Below are 18,197 nucleotides of genomic sequence, written 5' to 3'. Positions count from 1 at the left end.
ATATCACACTGGCTTACCGATGACAATTTACAATGATCAGTTAACCTACTAACCTGTACATTCTTGCTCTGTGGAATGAAACTGGGGCACCCGGAAGCCTGAGCACTCAGGAGAACATACAATGTCGAATTTGAACTCTTAACTCCTGAATGTGACAAGCTTTAATAGTGCCACGCTAACCGCTATGCTACTATAGTGTCCAAGGTTAATAGTGACCTTTAACTGGATAAATGACAACATGCAGCAGAATACCAGTTAAAACCATCAGATTTTGCTGGTCCAACATTGTTTCAAAATGGGCAGAATTAAAGGTTTTCAGCCACTTTGTAAAAATTGCTGCAGGTTCTGCTCAGATCAGACAGTGCTAAATTAATGGGCTTAAATTGATTTAGTTGAAACCTTTTAGATGGCTTAAAAATCTAGTATCTTTTATTAATAGAACAAACAATAATCATCTCAACAGAAATAACACCTTGAGTTTTATTTGAGTGAAGCCTGCGCTGAATTGAAGGCCACATCTGCTTTTAAGCACAAGGAAAACACTCCTCACTACATGGCCCTTGCCACTGTACAATTTAATAGAAATGACCAGGGAGAATATTTCCAATTAAAGCTTTCCTTCTGTTCTAATGCAACAATTTTTATCATCTACAACACAACATTCCATAATATTTTTAACAATTAATATTTACAAACTGTTGACAGGCTTTTAAATAACTCATTTTGACAAAAATACTGTAAACTTTAAGTTACAAAACTAGCAAAAACACAGCGGGTGCAACAGTCATAACTGGCAATCATTAAAAAAAGACAGCTTAAGTCGTTTAAAATTCATCCATAGGACGATTGACTCAAGTTTATGATCAGTAGCTAATAAGGCTGTATACTTTGATGGCATACACAAACAGCTTGTGAATACAAAGTAATGTTTGCTGTATGATCAAGTCCAAGTTCCTTCAACCTGCTCCAATTCATAACATCAATATCATGTCATACAATCAATTTAAATTTCAGGTAATCCACAAATCACAATGTAGTAAAGCACAACTAATAAGTATGCTATTATTGCAACTTCACAATTCATCTTACATTGGTTCTGTTGATTGCAAGACATTGCATATATGAATGGTCCACTCCATCTTTTCAACTGAATACCAGCACCAGTATTTTCTGGTGCTTGACAGAATTACAGTAAGAATCAATTGTTTAGAATTAATGCAACTTTGTTCCAAATTCACAATGATCAGATTATAATATGGTCTACTGAAATACATGAAAAGCATAAATTCTGGGTTTAAAAAACCCTACCCAAACATTGTATTTGCTCTTTGGAGTTAAGAAGTTGATTTGCAACTTCATCAATGAGTACCATCATCATTACCTATTACAAATTTGTTAATCACCAGCTAATGTGTCATTTTTTATCAAATCAAAATTCAAAGGAATATCAGAACAGAAGCAGAAAAAAATACACAAATTGAACTAAGATTGATCAATACATGAGACAAGGTCCAGAAATTAGTTGAAAGATTAATTGGATTCATGTAGATTTCTAAAGAAAATCTTACCGTCAGCAGCAACTAGCATTATGAAAATTTAGTTGAAGGGCTATATGAACTCCAGCTATATGTCATTTAAAACCTTCACTGTAAAATACCATATGCAGCACATCAATTATAAGGAGAGCAAGACATAGAAATCAACCAGTTGCACAGCAGTACCAGGAAAAAAATATCTCAACTACCTTCATAAAATTTAGCATTGCATAAATTAAATGGATTGCATGGGGATTCTTGCACATTAAAACATAAGGATTTGATTAATGCCCATAATTCTAATCCTCCAGGAATTTTGACACTTCATAATTCATGGTTCAAACTATTTATTAATGTTCATTTTGTGCTGTAAGACATAGGTTGTGGGTGCCATGATACCATACTCACCTTTGTCCAGACTCAGATTGTACAAGTCATACAGTAATCACTCAGTGCATATTCCATTATCTGACAGGTTTCAGATGCCTTGGTCTCAGTGCCTATTCCATTCATAAACTTCATATTTTTTGTACAATATTACTGACAGAAAAATCATTTAGATGGCATTAAATTGTTTAAATATTTTCAGCTTTCTGCTTGCACCTTTTAAATGAATAATTTGCACTAATTTCTTATTAATCCTGTTGAGATTTCATGTTATAAAATTAAGTAGCTATACCAATTCCAAATGTATCTGTTGCAACTAGTTTCAAATTGTAAGTGAATAGCTCATTGTTAGCAGAGTAAACTCCTGTGGTTCCATTCTTAACTGTTCACATATCCACTTCTGGCTCTCAGCATGAATGGCACAAAGTTCCAAAGAGAAGAAGAGCAGTATGATGTAGACCACAGTTTGCAATGTCTCATCATTTTCATCTCCATCAGTAATCCTCCATTGTAAATAAAAACTCAAATGCAGTTGATACATCAGCTCCTGAATTAGAAATGAAGCCACAGGAAAGCTGACAAATCTGTTAGTACCCTTAAGTATAAATTTCAAATCTTTACCCAGCAGCAAACTCCATGACTAAATAGTTTATCTGTTGTTGCTGATCACATTCCGATATTCAACATACTCAATAAAGGCACTAAACATAAAATTTTGAAATATCATGTTGTGCTATTTGCACTATTGTGACTCATTTCCAACCACTCTTAGGACAGACATCACAAGTTGGCATCAAATTCTGGGCATTATGGATATACTTGTGTTTTTTTTTTGGACTGAGCCCTGAGTTGAGACTAGTTAAATTAATTTCACTTTGCACCATCTCAACCAGCATGGAGAAATATCAGTAGCTCCTGCCAAATTTATGGAAAGATTCCAAAGGACAAGAGATATGATACACCCACTAAATCAATGACTTGTCAAATCCACTTAACAGTTAATGAGCTAGAAAAATAAATTCCAGTTGATTAATAATCAAGTATATACACCTTTCAATTAAGAAAGCAACTCAAGATTCTGTTCTCAGTTTATGTGGTATCAAATTATGAAGACCCCGGAGTACAAAGAATGAGATCAACAAGCATTTAAGTACTCTGGCATTGCCTTGAATTCTGCGATAACTTTGAAAACATGGAAACAAAAGCCCAAGGGGGAAAGTACTGGAACATCATCCAGATAGTACAGAGAAGAAGTAGTAAGATAGATTGCTGAAACATGTTGGAACCGTATCATAGACCATGATATTGTTCACATCTGTCTGTCCTTTGTTTCTGTCAAAACACATATAAAATTCACTAAGTATAATTAATTGGAAACAAATAAGTTTTGTTTTTTAAAGATACAAAGGTATGTCAACTGTAATCCTTAAACAGTTCATGGTGTAGTAGCAACTATTATAGTGCACATGTACACCACATTGGAATCAAGAACACTGATATGGATAGCACAGAATATTTAATCTGTTCTGAAGGCTCAATTACTGAAACAAGATAATTAAACACGACAGCCACTTGAAAGGCAAGATCAAGTATATGTATCCAAAGTGATAATTGGGCTGGTTTCATTTTATACAAATAAAACTTTTAATTCTAAATATGCAAATTAAAGGTGTGTAGAGTTAATAAATATTCTGTTGTGCATGCCAATAAAATACAAGCCTTCTACAACATTTACCACAAATAATCATAATTACATCAGTAAAGGCAAGGATTTTTTTTTAAAAAGCAGAGTCTGGAAAAACTCCTGGTATTCAGGAAATGAACAAATGCAACAAAGTCTTATTTATCTGTACAAAAACATTTTAAAACTCTAATAAATACTGTTTGGTGGGTATCAGCTTTTACAATCAACAAGCAGATAGCCACAGGTGTATCGGCTCACTTCAAGTGAGAAGGGCAAAAAAGATCTAACAAGTTCATCTCCCCGCAAGAAGGAGAAAATTATTTAATGTGCACTGGTCTGTCATCTGACTTTAGCCGCTTTCGTCTAGGTTGAACAAAGTCATCATCTGAATCCTCACTTATACGAGTTTCTTCTTCATGATCAGAATCCGATTCCATTAGAGGTGTAAAGGTTCTGTCTGGATAAACTTCCTGTAGCTTTGCTTCAAAATAACTTTCAAGAGCCTTTCCAGCTTGAGCCACTTCGGAGTCTGCCTAGAAAGTGAAACAGCCAAATGAGTTAATCTTACTAATACAACAGTTTCTCCATAACGCTTTGCTTAAAGTCTGGGTTCATTAGAAGATAGATCGGTCTGCAAACATATTCTCAATATGGTCTAAGAATACTTTTCTCATTTGGGAGAGGGATTAAAATCTTAATAAGCTTCAGACTCTTTGTGTCTGAGTAAGCGAGAAATCAAATGGTAACTGCTGGCAACTTTCCTTCTGTGGACTTCAGCAAGGATAGGATTACCTGTGAAGCCCTCTATGCTTTTAAGTTCACCTACAAGAACTCAATGCCTACAATCAAAATTTTCCACTTTAAGGGAGCAGAGAGCCATTAGCCCTCATTAGATGACACAGGCAAATCAGCAGCTCCAAGTAAGGAGTACATCCTGGTATGAATTTTCTGAAGCTTAGAACAGGCATACAAAATGAGCCCACATTTTAATTAGCTCTGAAAATATGTTTGGTGTATAAAATCTTCAAAATAAAGTGCACCCGGATTTAAACTTTTGTTGTTACATAATTTGCATCTGGAGACAATAGCCATACCCCATGTTAAAGAATATCTATAGATCTTAGAAATCTCAACATTAAGGAAAGATTTTCATCATTATCCTCTTATAAGAGAGCTCCCATAAACATATTTGTTAATGTGGCAAGTCCACTTCCTGTGCTAGCACACTGACATAAAATATGAACACTTGTCACATGGTCACTAAACACTTACAAAGTTGTACAAATTAGGCAAAACATTTTAAGAGGCAAGTTCTGCATTATTTATGTTAAGACCATAGTACAAGTCAGAAACGTATCTAGGATATAAACCAGATTTCAAAAACAAATTACACTTAAATGGCCTTTCATACAAGTGCATATCAATGCTTCCTATCCAACTATTGACATGATGGCATTGCAAGTAAATGGAGTCAACATGTACATGAGATTCTATAAACCAGGAGATGAATTCCCAGATCATGTTGTGAAATTGATTTTGGGATAAATGTTATTCAGGACAGTGCTTATTTATTGAATAGTTATGAATTCATATTTAGAAATAATAACTAGTAGAACTGCTGTCTCACTACAATAACCTAGATTCAACCCTAATCTTGGGTGCTGTGTGTAGTCTGAATACTCCCCCTGCGATTGCATTGGTTTCCTCTCAGTGCTTTGGATTTCTCCCACATCCCAAAGGTGTGCTGGTTGGTAAACTAATTGGCAACTGTAAATAACCCCTTAATGTGCAGCTGAGTGTCAGATTCTGGGAGTTGATGAGAATGACAGAAAAATAAAACGGATTAAGGGAAAATAAAACGTGAACTCAGTCCGCCCCATTTCTATACCGAATGGCTTTATAACTACCCAATTACTGTCATAAGATCTTGGGGGTCTATTGAAACAAGGACCCAGTACTGAAAATTAACTCATCACACAACCACTGCATTGTCACCACAGACAACATGATCAGTCTTTGGAGCAGACTTGAATCCATAACTTTAGATGTAGTTACTACTGGGCCCAAAACCACATTAAATGGTTAAATTTTATATATAAATACATAACAATACAGATACAGATGCATATTTCTTTTCCCAAACTGCTTTTAACTTCAGGGAAATAATACTCTCAATGGCAGCAACGATACAACTATTACAGTTAGGAGTTTGTATCAAGCAATGAATATGGTCAGGATACCTCCACGGAGGGAAGTGGACTACCAATAATTCAGATTGAGACCTTTCACCTGGACTGAAAAAGTAGAGGGACGATTTGATCGAGATGGTGCCGAGCTACAACCTTCTTTGACATTGTGGCTCAGTTTCAGATTTTTTTTTTAAAGTGTTTTAGGGTTTGTGCGGATGCTTTTCAGAACAGAGAGGGGAGCAAGGGGTCAGGTTATGATGTTAGGGGCAGGAACGTGGAGGAATGAGTCTCCATTTCTGCTCTGCATTCAAAGTACAGCGATGCTGATGTGGGACATCTGCTGAGTAGGCAGGATATCCAGCTGACAAACCAGTGTTGACAAAGACTGGTAGTTCCAAGGGTCAGCGAGTTGCCAGTGGGCTCTGGAATCGAAGTTCCATGTGGGCAGGAGGAATGAGGTCTAATGAACTCTTGGGTTCATGAATCAATGAGACCAGAGTTTGAGGCCCAGTGTTCAAGATCCCATTATCGGGGAGTCTAGAGTTTAATGCCAGCTGAACGGTGATCCACTTGTCCTGTGGTCAATGCCGAGAGTCGAATCTGAAGTCCTGGGTCTACAAATCTCTGAATTTGCTGGAGTAGTTGAAGGCCCACTGTCTGCATCCAAATCACAGTCTACTGGAGGCAGAAGAATAAGTTGTGTCCTGGTATTAGAAGACTATGTAGGTATGGAGATAGGAGGAAAGAATAAGGCTTGTTTTGCTGTTGGCTTTGTTGCTTGCTTTGTTCTGTGTTGTTCTGCTGAGCTCTGTGGGCATGTTATATTGGTGCTGGAATGGGCGGTAACAATTGTGGCTGCCCCAAGTACACACTTGAATGTGTTGGTTGTAAATGCAAATGGCAAAATAAACTTGAATCTAGCCAGTATACAGGTGAGGGCGAGAAGTGGGGCAAGAGCTGGCAATTGATTCATGGATACAAATGGAGTGGTGATTGGAGGGTGAGGTTAGCAACAGACTCTAGGAGGTGATACATGAAGAATGGTGCACAGATGTGAACAGTGATAGGACAGGGAAAAGGATATTAGAATGAATGGATTGCTAATAAGAAACTGAGTTCAGTAAGATCTTTAGAACAACTGGCAGGTAATTCATTTTCCCCAAATCTAGGAATTAAGCGTTGAAATATTCAAAAAACACAAAGCATTAACTTTCTGCTGAATGCTAAGCAACAACAGGGGATCTTCCGATCAATGATAGGAATTAAAAATTGGAAAGTGTTTCTTCCCTATTCTATCATACAAAAGAAATCTCTCCAAGGGAAAACAGAAATGTTAATACTAATTACTCCAAATTCAAGGCGAGGGTACAAAGTGATTTAATAATTGTTTTAGTTAAACTGAATGTTTTCCTTTGAAAACACCCAACAAAAAAAAATCCTGATCATGCAAAAAAAAACGTGTACGCTGAAGCTCGCTTAACTCCTCAAATATACTTAAGATGAATAAACAAGCCAATACTGTATCATTATGACATTCAGTTTTTCATGCCATTCCAATGAGAATGCCAATTAATGCAAAAAATAGTACAAATCCATAGGTGTAAGGTGCAAAGACACAAACCTTTACTCATTAGTCTTACTCGTGCTCCTTGAATTTGACCCAAAGCGAAAGCCTAATATCACACCACAGTGAATTTGATCCAATTCAAGTGCAGTGGCTATTGCTAGATTTTTGGCCATGCCTTAGTGAAGTACTATTTCTCATCATCATATGTAATATTCTATATCAACACAAGATTCAACTGATTACAGGCTGAAGAGAAAGGAACAGGTCGGTCAAAAGCAGGGGTTATGTTTTACCTTGGTTCTCATTTCCCTTTCTTTGGTCCCCATGAAGACTTGAGGACCATTTTGAACCCCAGGTAATAGGGTAACCTTTATGAGACAACAAAATTCATAACATAAATTTGTTTTATGTTGCATGGATATAGATAAACATCAAAAAAGCTTCCTTAATATCTGTACCATTTACCCTGTTCAGTGCATACTGTATCTGCACCACAGAGAAAATGCATCTTTTTTCAAAGGACCAAAAAGTTAAGAATATAAAGCACTTAGCTTTGCAAGCAACCAAAATCAGAGTACCTGTAACATGTACAAAGGGGAGGGGGGGAGAAAATTACCTGTAGAGAATGGTAGTGGCAGTGGTGATTTTGTGGGTGAGGGGATGGTAGGAAATAAAAATGCTGGGCAAGGGGAAAAAAAGATCTTCACAGCTTATTGGATCTGTAAAACTGGTATCCATATTTGCAATATTCTACAGAAATCTTCATAGATCATATATGGCACTATACCAAACCACCAGAAAATCTACCCATGGATATTAATTAGGCTACCCATCACATTGACAAACATCCCCCGCAAATGACTAATCTTGTCTCCATGGCTGTAGGTTGCTAAGAAAGAACAAAATCAGTATAAACTATCAAAGAATACATGTGCACACGGCCATAACAGTGACATGAATAAACGACTGCCTATCCAAGAGTACAACTGATTAGGCATTAATTACTGACAAGATGCAATGAATAGGATACTATGGGAATCGGTATTTTGCAACTCTTAATGTATATAGTAACTGAGAAAAGGGCAAAGATTTGGTGCTAAGTTTGCTGGATCAAGGTATCCAAGAAAATGAGTCATAAAGAAGATCTGGTGAATGGAGTATATTGCAGAAATAACAAAGCCCACTTTGACAGAAAAAGTATTTATCTGAATGATAACTAAATGCAGATCTTGAACAGAATTATCTGGATGATATCCACAATGCTCATACTGCAGGTACCAGAAGGAATTAGGAAACCTAACAATGTTTTCAATACTTGTGGGAAAAGTTAAAATATATAGGGCATCGGTGAGATACACAGATTCTTATATATAATATTTTTAAAAGAATATATATATTCTTTTAAAAATATTACACTGAGAGTTGCATGTGCATAAGCAAAGAGACCCTGAGCTTTGATCTATCAAAATAATCACACTGTGGTCTTAAATAAATAAATACCCAAGCTCAAATAAATTTGGTGAGGCCTCTATCAAATCACATCTAATCAAGATAACTTAAACCACAGGAGTATATCACTTCTGCTGCAAACGCAAGACCTGATGTGGTCAAATTTACCACACAAAGCAAATAACCAGCAAATCTAACTTTAAAACCACTTCTGGAATAATTCCAGTTAAGCAATAAATTATGCAGTTAATGCAGCACTGAGGCATTCCAGATTGTGGGAAGGAATTTAAATGTATTTTGCCAAAAACATATCTTGGCATTGATCGTACAATGTCAATTTTAAAATGTCATTATACTTATTCAACTTATTCATTCAACTTATTTTGAACTTCTTATCACTTGAAAAGCTTGGTTTCTGCTATTTGTCTTACTTTAGATAAATAATGCACCTTATGAAAAGTTATTATTTCTAAGGCCAGCTGAAAATTGTTAATTGAAAATTGCCAAATTGAAAGAACAAGGATGCAAGGATGATAAAACAAAGTTTGCTGAAATACTTTCTGTCAGGACACAGGATACAAGCTTGTTTTGAAGCTGAAAGTTCATTCACACAGAATTACCTGTAAAATAGTCACTAAACTCAGTAACTATACACCAACATAACACTCAATATTAACATCCTTTAATTTCTTTCAACTTCAGTAATAGTCCAGCTTTACCAAAATACAGATGTAATAAGCTACTGTTACGTAGCATGTAGTGGGGTGTTACCCTGAGTGCTTTGGCATTTTTGTTAATTAATTAATTCAAATATACTCTTTTCAACTTCAAAGAATGATAAATATATCAAAGTATATATTACTGCTAATAGTACCCTCTCAATTTAGTTAGCGTTCTTGAAATTTGTTGAATCTTCCAGTGCTTCTACTTTTTTTGTATTATGGACACCCAAGTGCATGAACTGCAGTCCAAACCCAGTTCTATTTTCCAAACTACAGGATTTCTACTCCTGTTTAATCCTTTGACTGCAGTGTATAAACACCAAGGCACATGATTTCTGCCTCTAAAGAGGACAAAGGCAACAGGCACAAGGAACCACTATAATCTGCAAGTAATCTTTCAAGTTATATATCATATTGACTTGTAAGGATAATTCATCCTTTAATTCTGTGTTTAGATCTTGAAATTCTATATCTAAAAGCACTTATGGAATTGTGTTCACCAGATAAACTACAAAGTTAGCAGTTAAACATTTTTCACCACACTCACATGTTTCTCAAGTGAAATTAGGGATGAACAATAAATGCTAACTTTGCCAGCAGAATCCTTAATTAAGTGAATTAATATACTAACTTTCCCACATTTTAGAAGGCCTCCATTTTTTTAAAACTAAATTGTACCCTTATTAAGTCTAGCAACTTTGCCAATTTCCTTTTTTGTTACATTACTGCTGTTTGCTTTGAATGTCATGAAATTACCGATGAATGTCATTACAGAACTTTTGCACATGCAAATGCCATTACCTTCAAATACCATTATTTTTGCTAAACACTTCAATAATGTTGAAAATGCATCAAATTATACTAATGTTTTACATATTTTGTTTCCAAATGAAATTTGTTTTTACACAGTTTATCATAGCAACGGAACTCGGAAATGTTGATGTGCTTCAAGAGCTTACATGTGCAAATTCACAAGTAATACTTACTTCATTGAATTTTTCACAGTTTTTGAAAATCAGCCTTACATCAGCCACAAAGGTTTCTGGTGTTTGGTAATGCTGAGAGTGTTTTTTCTGTAATTTTGTTTTCACTCTGGATAAATCCATTGGATTTTTAATAATTCTGTAGTAATCAGGAACCTAGAGAGACAAAGGCAGATTGATTTCTCAACACACATTCAAAGCCTAAATAACATTTTGACAAAATGGAATAAAATGTAGTTCCACGATAGACTCACTGATATAAAAAAGTGCTTTTCATTTGCATCGATTCTTTAAAATAATTGCTTCACGCCATTGTATCTCTAATTTTTAATAAATAAAAACAGTGCATTTCAGAACATCGATGATGCTGAAGCAAAGCTGATTTCAGAAACAAGAACAAAGCTTGATTTAAATAAATAGTGAAGCTTAAAAGGGATCATGGTGGTGATAACCAGATGTAGGATAAGGGGAAAATTTCAGGGCTCTGTCTTTAATCAACTTTGGTTGAAGTCAATGACATCCATCTTCCACAGTTCAGCTAGAGAAGATAACTATTCATCCCAAAATAAGTTAGTTTTTAGGAACATTGGAAATGAATGCATCATTGGTGATAAAACGAAGGGATACTGAACTCCACATCTGGAAATATTGTCACTGTATGAATAACAATTAAAGTCCTAAGGAAATCTTGGGCAAAAATTCAAATGCTAGAAGGCTGTGATCTAAATGCTTCTATATAATCCAACAGGTACAAGTGGATCTTAGTGAAGGCAGTTGTACTGAGTTGACAATGGAAGATGTGCGGTCAATTAAAAGGAGGTAAGCATGAAGCATAAAAAAAATGCAATTTTTAGAAGTGGATACTGTAGTGTTGCATGGGAAACGTAATGAACTGTGGCAGAACTTTTGTTACTTCCAAAATAACACCCAAAGACTCAAGAACAAGGAAGCTGAATGTGGTTTGATAGTTTGCAAAGGTGGATGTTTAAGGGGATATGACGCTGCTGCTGTTTTAAAATAGTATCTGAACAACTTCAGCCAGTGTGGAGGGAGAGGGAATAAGTCATGTGGTCATAATTTACTGGAAAGTGGGATAATGGGGAGTAGCGAACATCATGGATGCCACAAGCTCAAAAGGAGAACATGAGAAGATGAAAAAAAACAATGGTACAAGCAGTAAATTGCTAGTTTCTAACCCTATTTATCATTTATTCTTGGCATTGCAGAACATTTAACACCAAGGCTGGTAATGGACTTAAAAAGCTGAGATCTGGTGGGGGTACAGATAATGGGGATTCTTCAGTTCCTTTCCTTTCTAGGTTTCTAGAGTTAATTAGTACAATTTAGTTTTCCACCATATGGGGGACGTGGAAGCTTTAAGAGGTAATATATGCGCCAGTTGTGCAACAAAACTCTGAAATCTAAATATACTGGGTTTGTCAAAGGGCAAATATGATGGCAGAGGATTCTGATTAGGTTGCAAAGTAGTCAATGTTTTGAGGAAAAAAAACATCCAAGGTGAAGGAAGAGCAAATATACAAATGATTAAATAGCTGTAGGCTACTCAGCCTCTGGTCTACTTTTCCCATTAAAGAAAATCATAGCAGATTCAATTAAAATTTCAACTCCAATATTTTCATCTTCCAAATAATTTTTCACAAACTTTCTTATCAAGTATTTACCTACCGTTACCCTTAAATATATAAAAGCTTTTATAAAAAAAAAGTCAGAAGGCATCTCTTCATCTTAATGACCTGGCTTGAAAGTACAAATTGTTGGGTAGGATTGATACAACTGGCAATGCAACCTGTCGAATTTCCCCTTGTAGGCATGAGGAAAATGACCACTTGAGGGTGAAGTGACATGTACCAACGAGTAGTGCATGCTTCCTACTACAGGGTAGTATGGTCATCGCTAAAAGTGCATTGAAGTTGACTAAATTGTCAACTACAAGATTTACAGTGCACACACTGTCCCGTTAATATTTTAGTACAACATACAGTAGCTACTGCAGTGAGTACACATCGCAGTATTCTCACATTAAGGATAAATATGTAATTAAGTGTCAGAAAATGGGCACTAAATTTGGAAGTAAAACATAATCTATAAACCCACAGATCTGACTATGGATCTGCAAGTTGACCTCCAAATTTAGTCATATGAAGGTCAAGACTCAATTCAGACATCTCAACTGAGAAAGAATGTGAATAGTGTCAAGGCAGCAACAGAGCGCTGTAGCTGCAATTCATTATTACTTTCAGTGATGATCCTGCTCCCTGTAGTAGGTAGCATGCCAGCATGCACTTGACAATTGTTGGTAAAGTTACTTCACCCTCCAGTGGCCATTTTCTACATGCTTACAAGGAGAAATTTGACAGGAAATGTACAGTACTGTGCAAAAGTCCTAGGCACATTTACAGTGCCTATAAGTATTATTCACCACCACCACCCCCCATAAGTTTTCATGTTTTACAACAATGGATCACAGTGAATTTAATTTGGCTTTTGTTTTGGCATTGATCAATAGAAAAAGAATTTTTCCAAAGTGAAAGCAGATCTCAAAGTGATCTAAATTAATTGCAAATAATTGAACAATATTCACTCCTTTAATATTAAACAGTGGTGCAGCCAATTGGTTTTAGATGTCATGTAGCGCTGTACTATACACAGCGCTAAAATAACGACACGGAGTCGGTAAACTGCAATTAAAGAAGATTTTATTCGAACTTCACAGCCTTGCTTTAAAGCCTCCCTCATCCCGCTCTCCCTGGGCGAGGATGCTATAAGGGGCACGTACTTATAAACCCCCGCAGGCTTTCCCTTTGTTGGTGAAGCAGACCTGGCCTTTGTGTCAGTGTGCTGGCTACTTGTGAGCCGGTTCAAGTGCGCGAGGAAGTGGGTTGCCACAGTCACATAATTAGTTAAATGGGGATCTGTTTTCGGAGACTGGTGTGCAGTCAATGTGTTTCAATTGACTGTAGTAAAAATACATCTGTATCTGGAAGGTCCAACTGCTGGTGAGTCAACAATATACTGTACCATGAAGACAAAAGAACACCCCAAGTAGCTTTGCAAAAAGGTTATTGAAAAGCACAAGTCAAGAGATGGATACAAGTAATTTTCCAAGTCACTGAATATTCCTTGGAGTACAGTTAAGTCAGTCATCAAGAAATGGAAAGAATACGGCACAGCTGTAAATTTGCCTACAGCAGGCTGTCCTCAAAAACTGAGTGACCGTGCAAGAAGAGGACTAGTGAGGGAGGCCACCAAGAGACCTATGACAACTCTGGAGGAGCTACAAGCTTCAGTGGCGGAGATGAGGGAAACTGCACATATAACAACTGTGCTTCACCAGTCGCAGCTTTATAGGAGAGTGGCAAAGAGAAAGCCACTGTTGAAAAAACAAACTCACATGAAATCTTGACTAGAGTTTGCCAGAAGGCATGTGGAAGACTCTGAGGTCAGTTGGAAGAAGGTTTCATGGGCTGATGAAACCAAAATTGAGCTTTTGGGTCAGACTAAATGCTATAAGCCAAACACTGCACATCAAAAATGCACAATCCCTACCATGAAGCATGGTGGTGGCTGCATCAAGCTGTGGGGATGTTTCACTGCAGCAGTCCTTGGAAGGCTTGTGAGAGTAGAGGGTAAAATGAATGCAGCAAAATACAAGGAAATCCTGGAGGAAAATCTAATCCAGTCTGCAAGAGAACTACTACTTGGAAGATTTATTTTTCAGCAAGACGCTGACCCCAAGCATAAAGCCAAAGCGACACAGGAATGGCTTGAAAACAACAAATTTAATGCCCTGGAGCAACTAAGTCAGAGTCCATACCCCAATCCAATTGAGAATTTGTGGCTGGACTTGAAAAAGGCTGTTCATTCATGATCTCCATGCATTCTGACAGTGTGAGCAGTTCTGTAAAGAATGGGGAAAAACTGCAGTATCCAAATGTGCAAGCTGGTAAGAGCCCATTCACACGGACTCAAGGCTACAATTGCCACTAAAGGTGCATCTACTAAATACTAACTTGAAAGGGGTGAACAGTTATGCAATCAGATGTTTTATATTTGTAACTAATTTAGATCTATTTGTAGACGTTTGTTTTCACTTTGACATGAGTTTTTTCCTGTTGATGTGTCAAAAAAAAAAGCCAAATTAAATCCACTGTGATTCAATATTGTAAAACAATAAAACATGAAATCTGGGGGGGGGGGGGGGTTTGAATACCTTTTATAAGCACTGTATATAAGCTAGGGTGCAAAATACTTTTGCACAGTACTGTATTTGTCAACGTGGAGTGGAGAGCAAGTTTATAAATCTGGCGGGAGCAAAGAATGTTGGAATTGGGAAGAATGGAGCACCACAGGAGGGGTGTGGGACAGATGGCAGAGATTGAGTGCCAGGAACAGCTGGTGGTGCAGGTTCAGGCACACAACCCAAAGATACCTGGCAAAGACATTTGATTCCAAATGATTGGTTTATAAGATCATTACAGAATGTAGCGCTGGTGCTTCCCGCTCCATCCCCTTTCCCTTTTCCCCTTTTCCAACCACGATTCCCCTCCTTGCCCCATTCCTACTCTCAGTCTGCAAATAAAGAGCCATATCAGAATCAGGTTTATCACTCAGAGGTACAGCCACAGTACAGCTCAATACATGAAATAACTACATTACTGTGCAAAAGTTTTAGACACCCTAGCTATCTATATATCCATATCTAATTATATATAAAGACTTCTGCACAGTATTGTAGTTCTCACATTTATTCCAAATAATGTAGATTCTAACAAGAAATCATTTAGAATCTGTTCTACTCTCCCCATATGCTCACTAACTTTAAAGTTGTTTCCAAAATATTCTGTTGCTTTATTTCTTGTGCTTTTATCTCGAATGCAGATGTGGCACGATGACTAAGTGATATTTAACATAAGAGCCCTGAAATGTGTAAACACTTCAGAAACTGAATAAAGCTCCAAAACAGATATACTTACGGATGAAGGAACAGGTTCTTGGAATGCAATGCTCATTTCATGACAGTACAGATATAATAAGAGACGTTCTGATTTCTAAAATACAAGAGGAAAGCGGTATTGAGGCAATAAAAATCTGGGTTCTGTATTGGTCTTGTGCATCATGCAATACCATATTACAGTAATTGCAGACTTAGATTGCAATTGAATTTAATAAATATTACTAGCTGTTATTGCCCACTTCAATAGTAAATTTGAGAAACAAACTGGAACACAAGTTTCATATGCTAGGTTCCCCAAGCATGTTCTGCCAGTGAAATCATGAGTAATAGAGTCAGAGGTACAACATTCCCATCAAGTCTGCATTGACCATCAACCACAGTAATCCCAATCCTACATTAATCTCATCCTCCCTGCGTTTCATGAACTCTCCCCACTCATCTACACACTAAGGGGCAACTTAATGGTAAAACAATCTAACAACCCACATACCTTGGGATATGGTAACAAACTGGAGCGCCCAGGGGGTAAAAGGGAGAATGTGCAAATTCCACACATACAGCACTGAATGTGAGAACTGAACCCAAATTACTAGTACTATGAGGCAGTGCTTTTACTTGCTGCACAACTGTATCTTTTTCTCACAATTCCACTTGTCCCATTCTTTCTCTGTATCTATTAGTGTCCTTAAAACCCCACTTAACAGACTGAGATAACATGGGGTAGGGACCTGGGTGGAACAAAATTTCCAAATCAATTACCTGGCCAATTTACTTGTCTTCCAAAACATGAACTAAAAAACCCACTAAGACTTGCTTTACGAATAAGGGGTAGGCCATTTAGAACAGAATAACTTTTTCACCCAGAGAGTGGTGGATATGTGGAATGCCCTGCCCCAGAAGGCAGTGGAGGCCAAGTCTCTGGATGCATTCAAGAGAGAGTTAGATAGAGCTCTTATAGATAGCAGGGTCAAGGGATATGGGGAGAGGGCAGGAATGGGGTACTGATTGTGTATGATCAGCCATGATCACAGTGAATGGTGGTGCTGGCTAGAAGGGCCAAAGGGCCTACTCCTGCACCAACTGTCTATTGCTTTCCATATGATATAATTTTATATAAATTATAAACAATGAGGTTCAAGTTCCATCTACAGTGCATTCCCTAAATAGCCCCGATTGTCATGCCACTTCTGTGATATTATACCTTAAATGCCCTCTCTTCCCCAAAGGCAACTGTTATCTGCCTAATCGTCTACTCATGATCCTGGTGGTCTTCAGTTAGTTACCAATCACATGATATCAGGTTCCTTGAGGAAAAAAACACTTAATGATCAAAGTTAATCCCACCTCCAGTAACTCCTGTCCATTCATCACAATTTTGCTGCAACAAGCCCTGGGTACAGAAAGGTAGAAGCAGAAGAAACAAAAAGACTTCATAATTAATTGGAGCTCACCCTTTGGTCAACTGGGGACAAGCTTGGGCCAGATTTTCCCTTCTTAATGTGATGCAAATTGTCACAATCATACTCTACTTCAGGTTTGGACAGGTCACGACAAAATGTGCAGATCCACTCCCCACTTAATACAGGAAAAAAATGGCATCATCAATTAGCAAGATCAATTTATTGGTAATTACAACAGATATTAATACAGTATTTTCCATCTCACTGAACAGCCTAACTTGTCATTAGGATCAAAATTAGGAGCCTTTGATCATAAAGCTGCCACATCATTCAGTAAAATTACTTTTATTTTTCTCTGGTTTTAAAGCACTGTGCTTTTAGTTTGTTTTCATGAAGGCATATTCTGCATGCTTTCCATTTTGTTTGCTAAAAGAAAAAAGTTGAAGTCTGATTTTACTTTGCTTTTTTAACCCAAATTTTGCTAAATTTTCATATTTCCACCTAAATTTCCTTACACTGTAGAAAGATACCACTTCTCCACATCATGTATATCAACAGTGTAATCCTATTTCCTACATTCCCAGCAACTACCTCTTCCCCCACTTGATTCTACCGTTCAACCTCCACGCTAGGACCAATTTACAGAAGCTAATTAACCCATCAATCCACATTTTTCAGGGACATGCGAGGAAACATGGTCACAGAAAGAAAATGCACACTCCATACACACAGCACTGAAGGTGGGGGTGAACTCAGGTCAGTGGAGATAAGGAGTAGCAGATCTATTTGCTGTTTTATCATGTCCTATCTCTGTATTTAAATACATCAATTCTGCAGTTTGCAAAAGCACTAGAAACATATAGCATGCACAGTACCCTTACGCCTACAAAAAAATACATAGGCAAGTAAACCAATGCTCATATTGGTCTAGAGCAGGGGTTCTCTATCCGAGGTTCACAGGCCCCTCAGTTAATTGTAAGGGTGTATGGTATTTTTAAAAAAGGCTGGGAACTCCTGGTCTAGGGTCAGTTATCTACCAGTTCAACAATTAGCAGAGTCTGTACGAAAATGGAAAACATTTTGAACACTAGCTTAAGTATTTTAAAACTTTGAGAGTAAGTGCATGTTTTCCTGAAATAAATTAGCAAATGTCATGAGCAATGGCAAAGAGTGTATATTTATGAAGTTTGATAGGAAGTTATTCACAGTTAATGATGCTTGAATCAGAGAGAAACAGGTGTGCATTAAATGTGCTTTGCAATCAGTGTACTTCATTTGGTGCTCATTTAACTTCAGACAGGTTACT

General features: G+C 37.1%; 1 protein-coding gene across 2 annotated transcripts in view; it reads right to left on the bottom strand.

Annotated features, from left to right (window-relative positions):
* Positions 1 to 411: 411 nt before the first annotated feature.
* trim33 (tripartite motif containing 33) overlaps positions 412 to 18,197 on the bottom strand; it is a 189,243-nt gene continuing 171,457 nt past the window's right edge. Inside the window, exons 16-20 of one of the 2 annotated variants that reach the window (XM_059972689.1) lie at positions 16,943 to 17,066; positions 15,511 to 15,585; positions 10,520 to 10,672; positions 7,656 to 7,730; positions 412 to 4,139 (exon numbers count right to left, since the gene is read on the bottom strand). In XM_059972689.1, coding sequence (XP_059828672.1) covers positions 3,924 to 4,139; positions 7,656 to 7,730; positions 10,520 to 10,672; positions 15,511 to 15,585; positions 16,943 to 17,066 — 643 coding nt within the window. In that variant the 3' untranslated portion in view covers positions 412 to 3,923. The remainder of the gene's footprint in view (positions 4,140 to 7,655; positions 7,731 to 10,519; positions 10,673 to 15,510; positions 15,586 to 16,942; positions 17,067 to 18,197) is intronic. The other variant, XM_059972690.1, reaches the window with a different exon arrangement.

The sequence above is a fragment of the Hypanus sabinus genome, chromosome 6 (genome assembly GCF_030144855.1).
Source record: "Hypanus sabinus isolate sHypSab1 chromosome 6, sHypSab1.hap1, whole genome shotgun sequence".
In the NCBI taxonomy this organism is placed as follows: domain Eukaryota; kingdom Metazoa; phylum Chordata; class Chondrichthyes; order Myliobatiformes; family Dasyatidae; genus Hypanus; species Hypanus sabinus.
Note: the sequence above shows the minus strand (reverse complement) of the source record. Positions and strands in the feature narration are given on the sequence as shown.